Raw genomic sequence first — 16,623 nt, 5'->3', positions numbered from 1 at the left:
ATCGTCATTGACAGCCGGGTGAAGATGCTTACTTATCGCTTTTGATTTTCACCGTTTCTTTGTCATGTTTTGTGTTTTTTCCGCTCTCGTCATCCTGTTTTTGTCGCACCACGACGTGTCCCGTCTATGCCGTGTGCCTTTGTCGACGTGTTGGAGGGGTCCTTAGCAACTTGGACTCCCCCTCCCACATTTCCCTTTGTCTTTTTCTTTTTATGTTTTAAATTTCCCCTTTTTTCTTTGTAATGGGGGGCCCATTATATAAGGGCCCACTAATGGACATGATTTCCTACCCCGTTGGGCCCATTCTAGGGGGAAGGATGGGCGTCCATTTGACCTCTCTGTAAAGGGCAAGGATGGGCGTCCTAGGTCAGGCAGACCAGGAAGAATCAAGAAAGGAAATTGCGTTGTTTTTGTTCTGGTCTCCCTCCCTCGTTTAGAAGAAAGAGGGAGGAGGAAGGCAAGGAAGACGGGCAGAACGAAAAGACCGCCGCCAAGGGCCACCGTCCTCGCTCAATTTCATGATTCAAGCTCATCGGTGAAGGTCTCTCATCGTTCTCCAGCCAGAACTCGCTGTATTCCCCCCCCTCTCCTGCCGCCTGCCTGCGTCTGGTGCATCCGCGGATGACCCGGACGGACAAAAGAAGCCTTAAGGAAGGGATCAGGCGCCCCCGCCCCCCCCCCCCCCTCGTGCGTGAATTTGGGTCCACCCCAAGATTTCCGGGCAACCCAGGAGCACTAGACCTGCTCTCGCAGCATGTCTCCCGATGGTGCATTTGAGAGTGGCTTTGGGACTCCCGACGGATCGCGGGAACCAGTCAGACTATCAGGGGGAGTCAACCTGGTCAACCGAATGACTAACCACGTCCGCAAACGGTGTTAAGACTCTGCTAGTTTCCTTGGGTAATCGGTGAACACCGCCTGCACCCTCGCCTGTTGATCGGCGACTCAAGTTTTCTGGGTGCGCGTGAAAGTCTCCTGGAGCCTACCTTGCTGGCAAGGCCTGTTGGATCTAGGGTGCCCCCTCCATGCTTGGCACCCTAGTCTCCAGCGCCCTGAACGTCGCCTGATTGGGGACCCTTATTTTGCTCTCCTCGCCTTGGTCACAGCGAGCGTCCGGTATCCCGTCGTCTCGTTCAACCCAACTGTCCGGTCGAGGATCCTGATGCGACGAAGTCAGCGTCTCCACGCTGAACCTCCAAACCTAGCCTGAAGTCACGCGCTGCTGCTCACCACTCTTACCAGGTCTCGCTGTGTTCCATCTCCCTGGACGCGCGTGCTGTCTGGATGTGCGCTCGAGATATTAAGCAACCGTCCCACTGGCCACTCACACCCTCCTTTCGACTCCTCCGCCCTTTACCAATGCTCAGGCATCATCATCACCCGTCAAGCCGCAGTCCGCTCTCCGGCGCCGCTCCGCCACACCCGCTTCGACCGCCACTGACTGACGATGAATTTTGCACCACGAGCCACGCACCAACGAGGTAAGTCCTCCTCTCCCATCGCTCATTTACTTATCTCTTGCAGTATAATTTCGATTTTACTCCACCGCGCTCGGGCTAGGTAGGTGAGAGAGGAATAGTTGAGAGAAACTATGACGTCACAAGTGTCTTACGACGAGTCCGTCCGTTACGTGCGAGCCCTATAGATTGAATCTGTTCGGCCCTAGACGCCTTCGTCGCTCCGACGAGGTTCAAGAGGCCACTGTCGCCGTCACCCGGCGACCTCGTCCAAGCTCAGAGCTCGGCGCCTCCCTCGAGTCAGAGCCTGCACATACGACACGTAGGATGCATCTTCATCACGTCGTAGTTACATCAACCCTTTAGAGTTTCATTCGTCGGACGACGACACCATCGACGTTCGATACAACTACCTATTATCAATACTGAGCCATCATACTCGGTGCCGACCAGACGATGTACCCGATGACGTCCGACATCAAATATCTGATGTCTGCACTCGAGACGGCATACAATATTGTAGAGACTGATATCTGATGTCTGCACTCGAGACGGCATATAATATGATGCAGGACAGCGGCTGCAAAGGTGAAGATGAAGGTGACAGATTGCATATGGCAGAAATGGCGCCGACGACTGCAACGGCTCATCGCAAACGAGAGGAGGAGAGCTTTGTGTGGGAGCGAAGGCAGCGGCGGCACAAAGCCCACAGAGTGAAAATGAAGATTTTCTTGATTCAAATTTCACCACTGTTCACGTAGAGGGAGGGGGGCTTTTATAGCCTTCTCCTTGTGACATTTGGAATTAGAAGAAAAAAACCCAAAATACTGAAAAATAGGAAATTCAAAGAGAGCTCCATAACCTTATGTGGGTATCACGACCCGACCCCTAGAGTATATATCCGTGGGTATCACGACGAGACTCCAGAAATTCAAATCGTCAGCTTCCCTTGCTGTGCGCCACCACACTAACCCAACACTCCAATATCCGGGCAAAGAATAACTGGTTGAGATATAGCGATGTATATATCCGTTAAGAGAGAGAGAGAGAGAATGAGAAAGAGAGAGAGAGAGAGAGAGAGAGAGAGAATGAGAGAGAGAATGAGAAAGAGAGAGAGAGAATGAGAAAAAGAGAGAGAGAGAATGAGAAAGAGAGAGAGAGAATGAGAAAAAGAGAGAGAGAGAGAGAATATGAGAAAAAGAGAGAGAGAGAAGGAGAATGAGAAAAAGAGAGAGAGAGAGAGAGAATGAGAAAAAGAGAGAGAGAGAGCGAGAATGAGAAAAAGAGAGAGAGAGAGAGAGAATGAGAAAAAGAGAGAGGTGAAACCAGCACCCCGGACTGCCTGCCTATTTCAAATTTCAAGCTCTCTCGTACCCACTCTCCCTCCCTCTCTGCGCGAGAGAAAAACGTGAACAAGCGGTCCAAAACTCTCAGAATCCGCCCAAGTTCACCGCTCGCCCCGCACCCAACTCCCCTCTCTATCACTCTCCAGCCATACAGCCATAGCCCACCCAAGAAGATGAACTCCGCCCCGGACGCCATCCTCCACTACGTCCTCTCCCGCATCTCCAACGCAAGGGACTTGGCCCGGTGCAGCTGCGTCGCCAAGCGCTGGCGAGACTGCGTTCTCTACCTCCCCGCCCTCTACTTCCCCCGCAACGCGTTCGACGGATTGCCCCAGCCGCAAGCCGACCTCGCCATCACCCACTTCGTCACCCGAGCCGCGCTTCTCGAAGAACTCGTCCTCTACTGCCCCTTCTCCGCGCCGCTGCTGGCCACCTGGCTCGCCCTCAAGGCCCCGTCCTTGCGCCGGCTCGAGCTGCGGGTCGACGGGCCAGCCCAGCTCGACTGCCTGGGCTGGAGCCGCGGGCTCGAGTCGCTGAAGCTGTGGGGGGTCTGCATGGGCGCCCCCCCGCGCTGGGAGCCGTTCATCGCGCTGCGGACGGTGGAGATCGTCGGGGGGGCCTTCCGCGACTCGGCCCTGGTCGCGGCGTTGGCCGCTTGCCCGAACCTGGCTCAGCTGGCGCTGCTCGGGTGCGACGGGGTGGGCTCGCTCTGTCTCGAGCTCGAGCTCTTGGAGAGCTGTCGGCTCGATTTTATTGGTCCACGTGGCCGGACCCTGTCCGTCGGCTGCCCCAATCTCCGGTCCCTGGAGGTGCAGGGCTTCTCCTCTGTCATCCTGAAGCAAGCTGGCCTCCTCCAGTCCCTCTCCATCGCCAAGACATCAGGTGAGAAAATCATGTAGATTTTAATCTCATGACCTTATTCGTTTTCCGTTTTCTCTAAGTCTAGATTGAGTTGCATGAAAGTTCCGGTGATGTAGTTTGCTGTGTTTGAATTTGGAGAGATATATAATGATTGACAGTGATGATGATGATGATGATGATGATGATGATTCTTGTAGAGAAGAGAGAGGTTGTGGTGAAGGAGAAAATCTGCCAATTCTACGGTACATGACAGCTTCATTGAGAGTTGGTTGAGTTAGTGGAGCCTTTGAGTTCGGATTGAATGCTGCTAGTCAAGGATGCAATATTCTTCGATAAGTTAAATAATTGTGATGATTAGAAGTTCATAAAACTGATTCAGTCAGAGAAGTTTGAATTGAAAAAGTGTAATTCTCCACAAATCAAACATTTTGTCATACTATCATTTGCCTGAGTCTTTATTGACTTCGTAGCATGAATCTTCATCTGAATGTTAGGCATGAGATTATCAGTATGGTTGACTTTGGACTTTTAGGGAAGATGGAGACAGTGGAGGCGGAGAAGCTGCCGGCCTTAGAGTTCCTGTCTCTGCGTGGGGTTCAATGGAGCTGGGCTGCAGTAAGCTCTGCCCTCGACTGTGCCGCCGAGGTCCGCCGCCTAGTCATGAAGATTGAATTCTGCGGTGATTTTGACCGATTCTTGCCCTTTCCGCCTGTTGACCTCGTCCAGTTCTTCAATGCCCACCCTCGTCTCCAGATCTTTGAAATCCACGGTGCCATGTTTGCCGCCCTTTGCCAGAAGGACAGCCTCCAGAGTGTGTGTGCTCGTTAAAACCCTCTCGTTTTTCCATGGTGTTGACTTTTGTGCATTGACTAATGGGTGTTGACTTCTCGTTAGGTTGATTTTCGGTTCTGGATACCTTCACTGGAAGAAGTGGTGGTGACCGTGAGATCGCCGCTGAATGCAGAGCAGAAGCTGAGCACATTGGAGTCGTTGGTCAAGCACAGCCCGCGGCTGCGGAGGATGGTCATCAGAGTATCTCAGATGAAGAACTGCAACGAAATGGCTGATGACTTCTTCGAAGACATCTGCAGGTTTAGAAGCATGAACAGCAACAAGATTCAGGTAGAGTGATGCAACAATTTTCCGGCCGTTGACCAATTATTCTCAGTCAGCGCCTTTTATTTTTGGGTTCAATTATTTTCTTAACTTTTGTCAGCATTTTCCTGGAAGAATCCGACTCAATTTTGCTGCTCAAACTATGAGTTCCGAACTGTTAATTGTACCATTATTGATATGATGATGGCCTGGAAGGTGAAAACTTACATTCATGATCGTTGTGGGTGTCTTGACGTTGATGCCATGATCGTTCACTGTCAATATGAATGGAATGTGTCAAACCTAGACACATTTCATCGAGTTACCTCTGAAAGATTAGAGGTGGGATTAGAAAGGCATTTTTTACCATATCACTTAGTCAAAAGTAATCGTAATCTCGATTACAGATACTTCAATCGGCTCGATTGAAGTTTAGTCTTTGGCCTTACTGAGTCATATATAAAAGAAAGTAAGAAAATATCGGTTTGCCGAATTGTCATGTATAGCCCTTTTTCCTTTTTTTTTAATATGTTAAACTTCATACCAAGTACCTTTAGGTGGACACTCCCCCTCAAGTTGGTAGGTAGATATTCTTCATTCCCAGCTTGGAATAAAACCAATGAAATAAACTGATTGGAATGCCTCTGGTGAGTATATTTGCAACCTGTTGATTTGAAGGAATATACTTCATAGCAATCACCTTAGAATCAATCTTCTCTCGGATAAAATGTCTATCAATTTCGACATGTTTTGTTCTATCGTGTTGAACTGGGTTATGAATTATTTCAATGGCAGATCTGCTGTCACAATAAAGTACTGTAGAAAAATCTTGAGTTATATTTAGATCAAGGAGAATATTTTGCATCCAAAGAATTTCACAAATTCCCTTTACAACTCCTCTGAATTCTGCTTCTGCACTCGACCTTGACACTACCTTTTGCTTCTTGTTGCGCCAAGTAATCAAACTACCACCAAGAAACATACAGTATCCCGTTGTTGATCTACGATCCAACACAGATCCGCCATAGTCTGCAGTAGTGTACTCTTCAAATATTAATTTTTGTCCTTTCTGAAATACTAGCCCATGTCCAGGTGTTCCCATTAGGTATGCTAGTACTTTAATGCTGCCTGCGAATGAGGTTCCTGTGGACTATGCATGAACTGACTTAGAAGTCCCACTACGAATGCAATATCTGGTCGAGAATGATTAAGATATAGGAGTTTACTAATCAATCTCTGATAATGTCCCCGATCAACAGGTGCTACTTCTTGACACAGTCCCAGCTTCAAGTTTGGATCCATAGGTAATGGCGACGGTTTACAGTTGCTCATACCGATCTCCTTCAATATGTCCAAAATGTATTTCCTCTGAGAAATGAAAATGCCATCAGAAGAATAAGCAATCTCCATTCCCAGAAAATACCTTAACAGTCTCATAGATTTGATATCAAAAATCTGAGCATGTTTCTGACTTAAGATGGAAATCTCTTCATTGTCACTACTAGTAACAATTATATCAACCACATAGACAAGTAATACAGCCACCTTTCCGTCCAAGCATGTCTTAACAAAAAGAGTATGATCCCCATTACTTGGGTGATAGCCCATGTCTTTCATTGTCTGAGAGAACTTCCTGAACCATGCTCTTGGAGATTGCTTTAATCCATAGAGTGCTTTTTTTAATTTGCACTCTTGATCCTTACAGATATATGGATGATATCCAGGAGGAATTTCCATATACACTTCCACATCTAGATCTCCATGTAAGAAAGCGTTTTTCACATCATACTGAAATAATTTCCAATTTAGATTTGCTGCTACTGCAAGTAGAATGCGAACTGTATTCAATTTTGCTTCATGAGCAAATGTCTCTCCATAATCAATTCCATACGACTGAGTGTAACCCTTTGGAACTAGACGAGCTTTGTATCTTTCTAATGTACCATCTGACTTTTACTTCATGGTGTATACTCATCTGCAACCACTTTCTTCTTGCCTGAGGGTAATGTAACAATTTCCCATGTGTCATTTTTTAGTAGTGCATTCATTTCATCATCCATGGCTTGTTTCCAATTTTTATCTTCCATAGCTTCCTGCACTGTCGTGGGTGTGGATATTGCATCAAGTCTGCTAATAAGTGCCTGATATTCAGTGGAGAGTTGTGAGTATCCTATAAAGTGTGACATAAGATATCTTGGAAATTGAGTGAAACTCCTTTTTCCCTGCCTTAATGCAATTGGCCAGTCTGAGTCATCCCCAGAATATCCTTGACACGATTGAGTCTCAGTCATTTCTCTAGATTCCTGATTTTCCTCTACATCTTCACCATTATTGTCAATAGCTTCATCATTTTCATCTTGATGTGTTGAATTTGGGCTCCCTTTTTTGAAATTAAATGGTAAGATAGTGGGCACTTCTATTTGAGTTTTTGTCTTATATTACTCAGTATTTGCAGCATTTATTACGAAAAAATGGCTCTTTTTTTTGGCTTGTCCACTTAACCCTACGCAGAAAATTTAAAAGCACTTTTTTGTTAACATTGGTTGCAATCATCGCTTTGCGAATCGCAAAGCGATGATTGCCTGCTGAAATGATTTGCCGACGCCAATCATAAACTCAGTTAATGATTGGTTGTTGCCAACAGTAAAATAGCTTCTAATTCGTCATTGTTCGACAAATCAAACGACGACACATGGCACACAAACTATAAGGGCTTATAAAATATTTCAAATTTTGTATTAATTAAAATAAAGCCCAAAAATACATATAATATATATTTCGACTCAGAAAAATCATATCTTTCCAAATTTAATGTCAAAAAATTTGAGAAAAATCATATTCTGTCTAAAAAAAATCCTTTTAGGATATATGGTTTGAAAAATCCCTAAAAATGCAGCAAATTCAGAATTTCTTTCTAAAATAGATTTAATCATTTTAAGCTTGATAACATGCAATTATGAGTAATTCAATGTAGATAAACCTGTAGATATAATCATATAAGGTACTAAAAATGCATGTTATAATGATCTCGTGGCCAAATCTGTCCATACGGACTTTTTGGGTGTTGAACGCACGCACGATGTGTGTTTTGCTGTGCCAGTCAATGGCCACCTCGTGTCTCAGTTGATAAGTCGCTTTCCTCCTCTTCCGGTGTTGAACCCTACATGCGTCAAGTACTCTATTTTGGCCACTTTGACTTCCCCAGGTCACAACGGCCATCTAGTACATCGTAACTATGCGGCTACAACTGCCAAACATCCCTCAACCTTTCCAATGACGCCTAGCTTACGATGGGATCTACATCTGGATGTGCCCCCATCGACCGCGCTCAACGCCATCGAACCACACTTTTCCCCACTTCTGCCTGACCAAACATTGTCCAGCCAATACTTGTGCTGCCTAGCGCCATCGTTCCTAACGTACACAAAATACCTTGCACCCACCAGGCATATCATTGTCCTTGTGCCCTACACTGCAATGCGACCAGATCCAACACACTACTCCACCTGTTGTGGCTCAACCACCTATTGAGCGATAGTGTGCTCACCTCTGGCGTGCCTCCACCATGCCTGCCCAGACTGGTCTTTGCACCGACAAAGACGCTAACGACGCCAAAGACGAACATCACCACCGACGAGCTACGTCATTCCCCTTGCTTATCATTTAGATTATGTCTTTCAATATATCTTCCGATTGCACTCCATCGTGCTCGGGTAAGTAAGGTGAGAGAATTTATCAAGAAAACTACAAATCGAGTGATTTCTTAGGTATGAGTTGAGCTTGTCCGTTACGTGTGAGTGCCAACATAATTATTCCATTCGACGCCATAGTCGCCGTCATCACTCTAACATAGTCACCGCCGCTGGTCATCTCTCCTAGACTTTGAAACTCAACGAGTCCCCACGAGTCGGGGCATGCACATACATTTGCATATGGTTCATGTCATCATGTAGTTACATAACTTGTTAAGGAATTATCCTCTAGACGATGCCACCGTCGTCGTCCAGCATCACCATTCCTTAAGTAGTATTGAAGAAAATGCCTATTTTTATGTATTTCAATAGGAACATTTTTATATCAGAAATTTATTACTTCCTACAACTATACCTTGTTTGTGGTCATTCTTTCCTCAAGTCCTCTACTCCTCCACATTTCTCTTAAGATAAAATTTGTTGATTTGTATTTAACCTTTGATGCTTAAAACTAAAATATATTCTTCATTCCTGCACCAAATGAGATGATTCTACCTTTTCTGGTTTTGTAATACAAAATTACAAAAAAATGTTAACAAAGACAAAATATTCAAAATCGAATTAAATAAATCTCTAGAGGTCAATATTTCCCCATTCTCACTCAATTCCATATAATGCTTTCAAAACTCAACAAAAAGATATGATCCGAAGTTATATGGATTTTATGGATGTTATTCATAAGTTGAATACAATATCAAAATAAATAAATATATGATAATGATATCAAACTTATCACTAAGTCGAGGACGTGTGGAATTCATAGGTAGCCTTCTTTCCTTTGACTCATGGATCCCCTACACCAAAAACCATGATTTTAAGTTCTATGAACTCAGATTTTATGAAAATATATGTGGCCGGAAAGCCAATCACACATTCCACATTGCGTTCCCTGTTCATTAATAAAACATATTTATTATAGTGCACATATGATGCTTATAATGAAGTCCATGAATACATGATCGGACTTAGTGAATCATGAGATCATAATACGGAGTTCACTAGTCTTTACAACATGTGTTCTAAATATTCCTATTCGAAGGATACGAGAGAAGGACATTGAGGTATCCAGATAAAATAACACAATCTAGCCTCACTCATATGATGAGTATGGCCGGTCATGGAACCATTAATGTGGAGACACTAAGGATAGATAGTGGGTGCTCTTTAGTAGAAAGAGTTCCTTTAATTAATCCGTACAAATTCCTGAATGGTATTATACCAAACTGTCAATCAAGTTGATTCACGTCACAGTGAAGTAAGTGGTGCTTAGACCTGAGACACAAAAGGCGTCTTGTGGGCGGACAGTTGTACTATGATTATGGCCAACGAGTCTTTAATCATGGGATTCTTAACGGTCTTAGTTCGGGTGCATCAAGAAGTTCACAAAGACGACTGAATGGTCAAGATGGGATCGTCCACCCTCAGTATCAGAGGTGACAGCTCAAGGAAGATGATGCGATGAAATCCTTGGACAATGCAGTGAAACGTAAGATAAGAGTTCTCCAATGATTTCTGAATGCATCGGTACTAACTCGGATCACCGATTAGGGTTTAAAAGTTGACCATACCCTAAGTCCTCCTAAGAGAATCAAGTGGATGAGGGAATATACATACACTATAACCGATGATAAACAGGTTCCATGAGTGAGTCGATACACACTCTTTTGTATCTTCTAGAGCACGAGGTGTAGTTTAGCACACCACGTGTTGAAGACTCAACCTATCGATTGGGTTAAATCAATTCGACGTTAATTAATCTATATGATGATATAGTTAGTTAATTTGGAAGGCAAATAAAGGTTATTGGGCCACTGGAGTCATTAATACGCAAATGGTCCTAGAGGGTAATACGCAAATGGTCTTTTGGACGTCAGAATGATATACTTACGCTTTGGGATTTTTTATGAAAAAAATACTTAGTTAAATAAGGGAAGGCCTTGAAAGAAATTCACCCAAGCCAGAATTTTTCAGAGGCCTTCCCCTTCTTCTCCATTCCCCCACACCTCCTTTCCACTCCCGATGCCATAGGGACGGCGTAACAACGATGATGGAGCGTGAACGGGGCTCGTCAACGAGAAGGAGGAGATCCGATGTGCCGAGGACCGCGTAGATATTTCTAGAGGCTGCACACTTGAGTAGCTCGACTCTTCTCGCTTGGGGACTCAAGAAATCACGGATTTGATCCATGCCGAGGTACTTCATTTCAATGGTTTTCTCAATGTTATAAGATTTCGCTTAAGTCTTTTGCTGCGAATTGTTTTGATTTCTTCATCCCCATCTAGGCCTACGGAACCCAACAAGATTGATTTTAGAACAAACATCTTCTTGAATATACTCTATAAAACTGCTAAAAAATTACTTCAGAGAGAGAAAGATCTCTCTAGCTTTTGGACTGCAATTTTCAAAGAGCAAGGAGAAGGGGGGTTTGAAGTTAGGGCTCAAAACTGCATATATGGACTTGGAAATTCAAAAGGTCATAATGGTAATTTTTCAGTAGTCCAATAGTCATATGTATTGAATATGATTAGACAATATAAAACACCATTCCTTTTAATCTTGAATTTTACATTTACTATTTTGCAATAAGTTCAAAATACCTCTCTAGTGTTAAGAGTAAAAACTAGCCATTACGCCAATGATTTCAGAAATAAAATAATCTGAAAAATTTCAGGTATGTTCATTACATCATTTACTCAAGATATCGTCATTGGATAGTAATATCTTCATGTAATTGATCTTCATTAAATAATTATTATAGTTTAGCCTTAAATACCCCAAGGTAGTAATTAGGAATTTGAAAAAATTATTAAACCAATCAAGTGAGGTCAAATTCAAATAAATATTTTAACATTGTTAGACCACATGCTAAACTATCTCCGTTTGATTGAAAATCAAAGTCTCAGATCAATTATTTGACTTGGTCTTCAAGTGGTCAAACTAAGTAGTCTTTAAATATACCTATAAATGGCTATTTGATCTTTACTAAAAATTAGAAAAATAGTTGACTAAAGACCTATTGTGCTTAATCACAATCTCAATTGAGGCATGCATTATGCTGAGCATTCATCAAATCACACATTAAAGCATTTTACTAAAATGCCATTAAAGCTTAATCTTCAGAAGACACATGGCTTAAGGAGGTAAAAAAATCAGATCCTGATGTGGCTTGAAGGCATATATCTTGAGGTGATACATTAGCCAAAGGTACGATAAAGAGGCCATGTGGAAGCTTCACTCTAATACCATGTGGAAATCATATAGTCAATAAAGTCTGAGGGAAAAAAAGTAGTCTTCCACCCTTTATGTAGGACAAGGAGGCCGTGTGAAAAAATAAAAACTAGAAAAGCCCTACAATATTTGCATGAGTAGACCATGACCAAAGCAGACCATGTGGTTCTCATGGATGTCCTGCAAAAATCTGATGTCATGATCCAAAGAACAAGACACTAACGGATCATGATATCAGTCTGAATTTCAATATATTAAATCAGTTATTACAATAGTGACATCCGTGAAAGGACATCCAATATAAATGTCTGATATGAGTTAAAGATGTATCAATCCCTACAACAGTGAAAGGACCAAGTCTCTCCACGTGCCTAAGTAATGTATGAGGGCCCTCAAGCAATGTTAGGTATTAGTGATCAGGGATTGAACGGAATCAAATTGTTTGAAAATGGTTGGAGGTTTCAACCAAGAAAAAAACAATTTGATCTGAACAGAAAAATTTCGTCGAACAGTGAATTGGTTCAAGTTCGGTCTAGATATTTGATAAAAAAGTCAATGGAGCTGTTTTATTCAAAATCTAACAGTTCAAAAAATGAGTGAAAATTTAACTCCCCCCTCTCTCTCTATGGCACACACACACTTGTACACACTCTCTCTCTCTCTCTCCCTCTCATTTCATTAATTCATATTTATTTTGTTGATTTATTCTTACAATTTGATCATCTGAACCAGCCGGTTTGAATCGAATTGGTTTGGGTTATTTGATCCGAACATTTGACCGGATAATTTAATACAATCAGGCTCAACAGGTGGGTCACTTCCGAATCAACTTTCTGACCCGAGTGATGAAGGTTCAGATCCAAACGAATCCCCCATCCTTACTTTGTATAGGCCTTTGCTCAATAATTAAAACAGATAATGGGCCAATAAAAAAGAAATGTGTTCACGTCAGGCCCATATTTTCCTTGGAACATATTTAGCCTATTTCGTAGATTGCACGTATCCGAGGCCATTCTGGTATCCGAGGGACTGAAGAAATTCTGATAAGAACGAGACTTGCGTAGTTGAGTTCAACTCGGCAGACTTCGATCGGAAACCCAATCAGAGGAGAGGAAAAATCGTCGAGATTCGTGAAATTTATTCGAAAGGAGCGGCCATTGATTCACAGTGGAGTGCATCTTCGTTCCGGAAGGAGTCGCAATGGGAAATCCTTAGGGTAAATTGAACAAAGGTAAGGTCTGCCTGACGACGTAACTTCAAAGCGTGATCTTTCTTTTCTTTGATGAAAACTGATCCTCGAATCTTCTGTTTTCGCGAAATAATGAAATTTTAGTTTGTTTGTTTTTAGGTTTTTCTGCTCGCTTGTGGAAAATCTCAGGAAAAGGCTGAAAGTATGCCGAGGACGTTGTCTAGGTCGCCATCCTACAGGCGGAGGTATTCGCCGTCTCCTGTAGCGCATAGCCGTTACGGCTTTGGCAGAAGAAATCGCAGAGATCGCAGCCGCTCCCCCTACTCGAACAGGTCTCATCTCTTGGCATCTGTGGGCGTTTTTTCTTCTTCAATTTGTATCACTTTGCGCTAATTGACGCAGGTTTATATTCCTTTGTCTACACTTCCTCACTACTTTTGATTGCGAGGAATAAACGGGGAAGAACACGTCAATCAAGAAATTTGACGAAACATCCACCCCGTGAAGACGACCGAAAACCGGAAATTGAGATTTGACGTCGGTTTTTATGCATTCTCTTGTTAAAATCAATTTTTTTTATCGCTTAAGAAGGAAGGTAGCATCGCGTCGAATAGGAATTGAGAAATAATTGACTGGATTGAGTGAGTGGCAGCGAGCATCAGCAACGGCCTCTCACGCTTGTTTATGCTTTTAAAGCTAGCGAAGAAAAGGTACCCTTTGCAATATTATTTCACTTGTTTAAGCTGCAAAGTGAAAAAAAAGGGCAATGGCAGCCGAAGGTTCAACTAAACCATTACTCCTTCCCGCAATGTTGCCCAGTTTTTCAGTTTTGCCACAGTTTCAATCCATTTTTGTTCTCACCTGTTCTTGAGGGGCTTTTATTTTGCTGTTCCCTAGATATTCGTCTCATATATTTTGCCATGAGTTGCATGCGAAGGAAAGAGTGGTAACCACATTTGGAAAATTGAATCTGAAAACTTGGTCGTGCTGAAAGGTTATCCTGTTATGCATCTGTCCTCTCAATTTTTAATTTCCAAAATATTTAAAGATAATAACAATGAAAATGTCGACGACCATTCCTCTTTTGAACTATTTTCCGACGCTAGGAAAATGATTCCTGTTCATGCTGTGTTATTTTTTCTCCTAGTTATTCCTAAGTTTAATTTATGATAATTTAGAGAGATTTTTCCACTGTAAGCTGGGAGAAATCTTGTCTTTCTTATTTGGGAAGCTGGGGGATAATTTTCGTGCTCAGATGTTATTTAATTTTTTATTCAGGCGACGAAGCCGATCTATTTCTCCAAGACGCCGGAAAAGTCGTTCTCCATCATATAGGCGCCATAAAAGTCGCTCTCCGACGCCAAGGAAATCAAATAGACATAAAACACGGAGCCGTTCAAGGTCTCCCTTAGAAAAATCTCCAAGTCCGAGGACTCAACTTGTGGAGAAAAAAGCTTCCATCGAAAGATTATCAAGGGAAGATGAAGAAAAGAAAAGGTAGATAAAAAGTTACCCTTATGCCCCTCGCTTATCAGCCTTCATTTCCCCACTCTCTTAATCAAAATCATTGATTAAAAACTGATGAAACCATATATTGGGCGCAAAAGCCGTATTTTCAAGGACTCGTCAATAATTTGTTAATTTGAAACATTTATTCTTGTCTATTTGTGTTCTTTTGTAACTGGTGTGATTCCACAATACGTGTGTTTTTGTGTTATGTTCTGAAGCTGCACGAAAGCGTCTGGCACGGTCAGCTGACGCATTTAATTTGAAAAAAAAAACATGCCTAAGAGTAAGGTGCCATTTTATGTGTTCTATGCGTCTGTCAGCTCTGGAATTACATCTTGTGTTTTTAGGGATAATAAAAAGGTGATTTTTTTGTTTATGTTATAATAATTTGACGGCTCATTGATGGAATTTTAGTACCTTCGTGACTATCTTTGGAGATGGATGCCAGGTCATGAGATACGTCTCTGCAGGATTTTCTCAAGGATGCTCCCGCTATAGTTCTTCAACTTGTCATATGTTGATGATGATGATGATTCCTTTGGTGCATCGTTTTACTACTGTTCCTTCGGTTTGAAATACTTGTTAATTTGGGTCAGAAATCTTTTATAGAGGTATGCCTTGAAATCACCGGAGGGTTAATTTTATACTTGAGATTAAGTGATCAGTTATTCTTCATGAGGGGGTAATTTATTTTTTCTGTCGCTGCAACCACGGGTTCTCGCGCGTGGTAACATCTCAGTATCTGAATTTATTTTCTTTTTTTTTCAAAAAAAATATTAAGCAGGCGACAACAAGAAGCAGAGTTGCAACTTATTGAAGAGGAGACTGCACGAAGAATCGAAGAGGCCATTCGGAAAAGAGTTGAGGAGATGCTGAATTCTGATGATATCAAGCAGGAGATTGAGAGGCGGATAGTGGAAGGGCGAAAGCAGATGCTTGATGCTGTGGCAGTGCAGCTCCAGAGGGAGAAGGAGGATACGCTTAGTGAAGCAAGGCAGAAAGAGGTCATCTCTCTCTTTCCCGTTATCTTCTTCCTGCTCATCGTTTCATCATCATTTTTAATCTTTAACATCTTCACCATCTTCTTATTATTCTGCTTCCTCCTTATCATCCTCTGTGCTTGCACCATCATCTTCATCATCATCATAATCATCTTGCTCCTGACCTGAATCACCATTAGTGAATTCTTCTTAGTTCGCATCATCATCATTATTATCATCGTCAGCGTTGTCCTCCTCATCATCTTCTTACCCTGCATCATGATCATCATCTAATGGTGGGTTGTGTGGCTTTTTCCATTTGGGTACAGGCGCAAGCACGGAGGGAGAGGGAGGAGCTGGACAGGATGCTGGAAGAGAACCGGCGGCGAGTAGAGGAATCACAGCGCAAGGAGGCACTCGAGCAGCTGCAGAGAGAGGAGGAACGTTACAGAGAACTGGAGCGGCTTCAGAGAGAAAAAGAAGAGGCCATGAGAAGGAAGAAGATGGAGGAAGAGGAGGAGAGAGCCAACCAGATGAAGCTTCTGGGGAAGAACAAGACACGTCCCAAGCTCTCATTTGCCATCAACTCCAAGTAAAATTCACTTTACTTTTTCCCCTTCTTTTTCTTCTTTGTTATTCATGCGCTAAGAGAGAGCCCACCCAAAAAAAATTGAGTAGTTGCCGTTTGCTCTCTTATTCGACATGCTTTTCAATCCACTGTTGTGGTTTTACTGTGATAATCTTCATATCTATCCATTCGTATATCCATCCATTCTTGATATGCATTTCTTGATGGACTAGCAAATTTTGACTTAGATTTTGAGGTGCTTCTAGTCTGGATACAAATTTACCGGCAGCCAATCTCTTTTTGTGTATCTATCCTATTTGGATCGATTGCTACTGAGATGGGACTTTTGAAGAACACATGGTAGCGCATGTTGGCCTCTTGCCTCAGGAGTAATACTCAAATTCCTGATCTTGTTAGTGGTTACTATAAAGACAATAGCTTACTCGCATGTTAAACTCAATTTGGTGTGGCCTCAAATGTTTGGTATTGCATCCACAAAACTTGGATCTCTGCTGGAGTATCAAAGTTCCTTTTTTGGAAGAAATGCGTTCAAGTTTATTTTTCGGGTATAATACAAACTCCAAACATAGTACGAAGTAGAAGAAACTCAAACCTTGCAGGATGGGGGGGCTAAAGAA

General features: G+C 42.7%; 2 protein-coding genes across 7 annotated transcripts; both read left to right on the top strand.

The window, feature by feature from the left end:
- Window positions 1–376: 376 nt before the first annotated feature.
- On the top strand, window positions 377–4,992 carry LOC144701834 (F-box/RNI-like superfamily protein). 4 transcript variants are annotated; one of them, XM_078573610.1, is made up of 4 exons: window positions 377–1,481; window positions 2,079–3,685; window positions 4,197–4,477; window positions 4,559–4,992. In XM_078573610.1, the coding sequence occupies exons 2-4, from the start codon at window positions 2,977–2,979 to the stop codon at window positions 4,793–4,795; spliced, it is 1,227 nt and encodes a 408-aa protein (XP_078429736.1). In that variant the 5' UTR covers window positions 377–1,481; window positions 2,079–2,976; the 3' UTR covers window positions 4,796–4,992. The 4 variants fall into 4 exon arrangements, with proteins under 4 accessions (XP_078429736.1, XP_078429735.1, XP_078429738.1 ...); XM_078573609.1 differs by having other exon boundaries at window positions 2,030–3,685; XM_078573612.1 differs by having other exon boundaries at window positions 377–3,685; window positions 4,197–4,309; window positions 4,418–4,477.
- A 7,754-nt stretch (window positions 4,993–12,746) lies between these two features.
- On the top strand, window positions 12,747–16,196 carry LOC144701833 (arginine/glutamate-rich 1 protein). 3 transcript variants are annotated; one of them, XM_078573606.1, is made up of 5 exons: window positions 12,747–12,970; window positions 13,088–13,260; window positions 14,207–14,425; window positions 15,222–15,441; window positions 15,747–16,196. In XM_078573606.1, the coding sequence occupies exons 2-5, from the start codon at window positions 13,133–13,135 to the stop codon at window positions 16,011–16,013; spliced, it is 834 nt and encodes a 277-aa protein (XP_078429732.1). In that variant the 5' UTR covers window positions 12,747–12,970; window positions 13,088–13,132; the 3' UTR covers window positions 16,014–16,196. The 3 variants fall into 3 exon arrangements, with proteins under 3 accessions (XP_078429732.1, XP_078429733.1, XP_078429734.1); XM_078573607.1 differs by having other exon boundaries at window positions 13,073–13,260; XM_078573608.1 differs by lacking the exons at window positions 12,747–12,970; window positions 13,088–13,260 and adding an exon at window positions 13,319–13,638.
- Window positions 16,197–16,623: the final 427 nt, after the last annotated feature.

Source organism: Wolffia australiana, chromosome 4, assembly GCF_029677425.1.
Source record: "Wolffia australiana isolate 7733 chromosome 4, ASM2967742v1".
NCBI classification, from domain to species: Eukaryota; Viridiplantae; Streptophyta; class Magnoliopsida; order Alismatales; family Araceae; genus Wolffia; species Wolffia australiana.
This window is presented reverse-complemented; position numbering and strand designations above follow the sequence as displayed.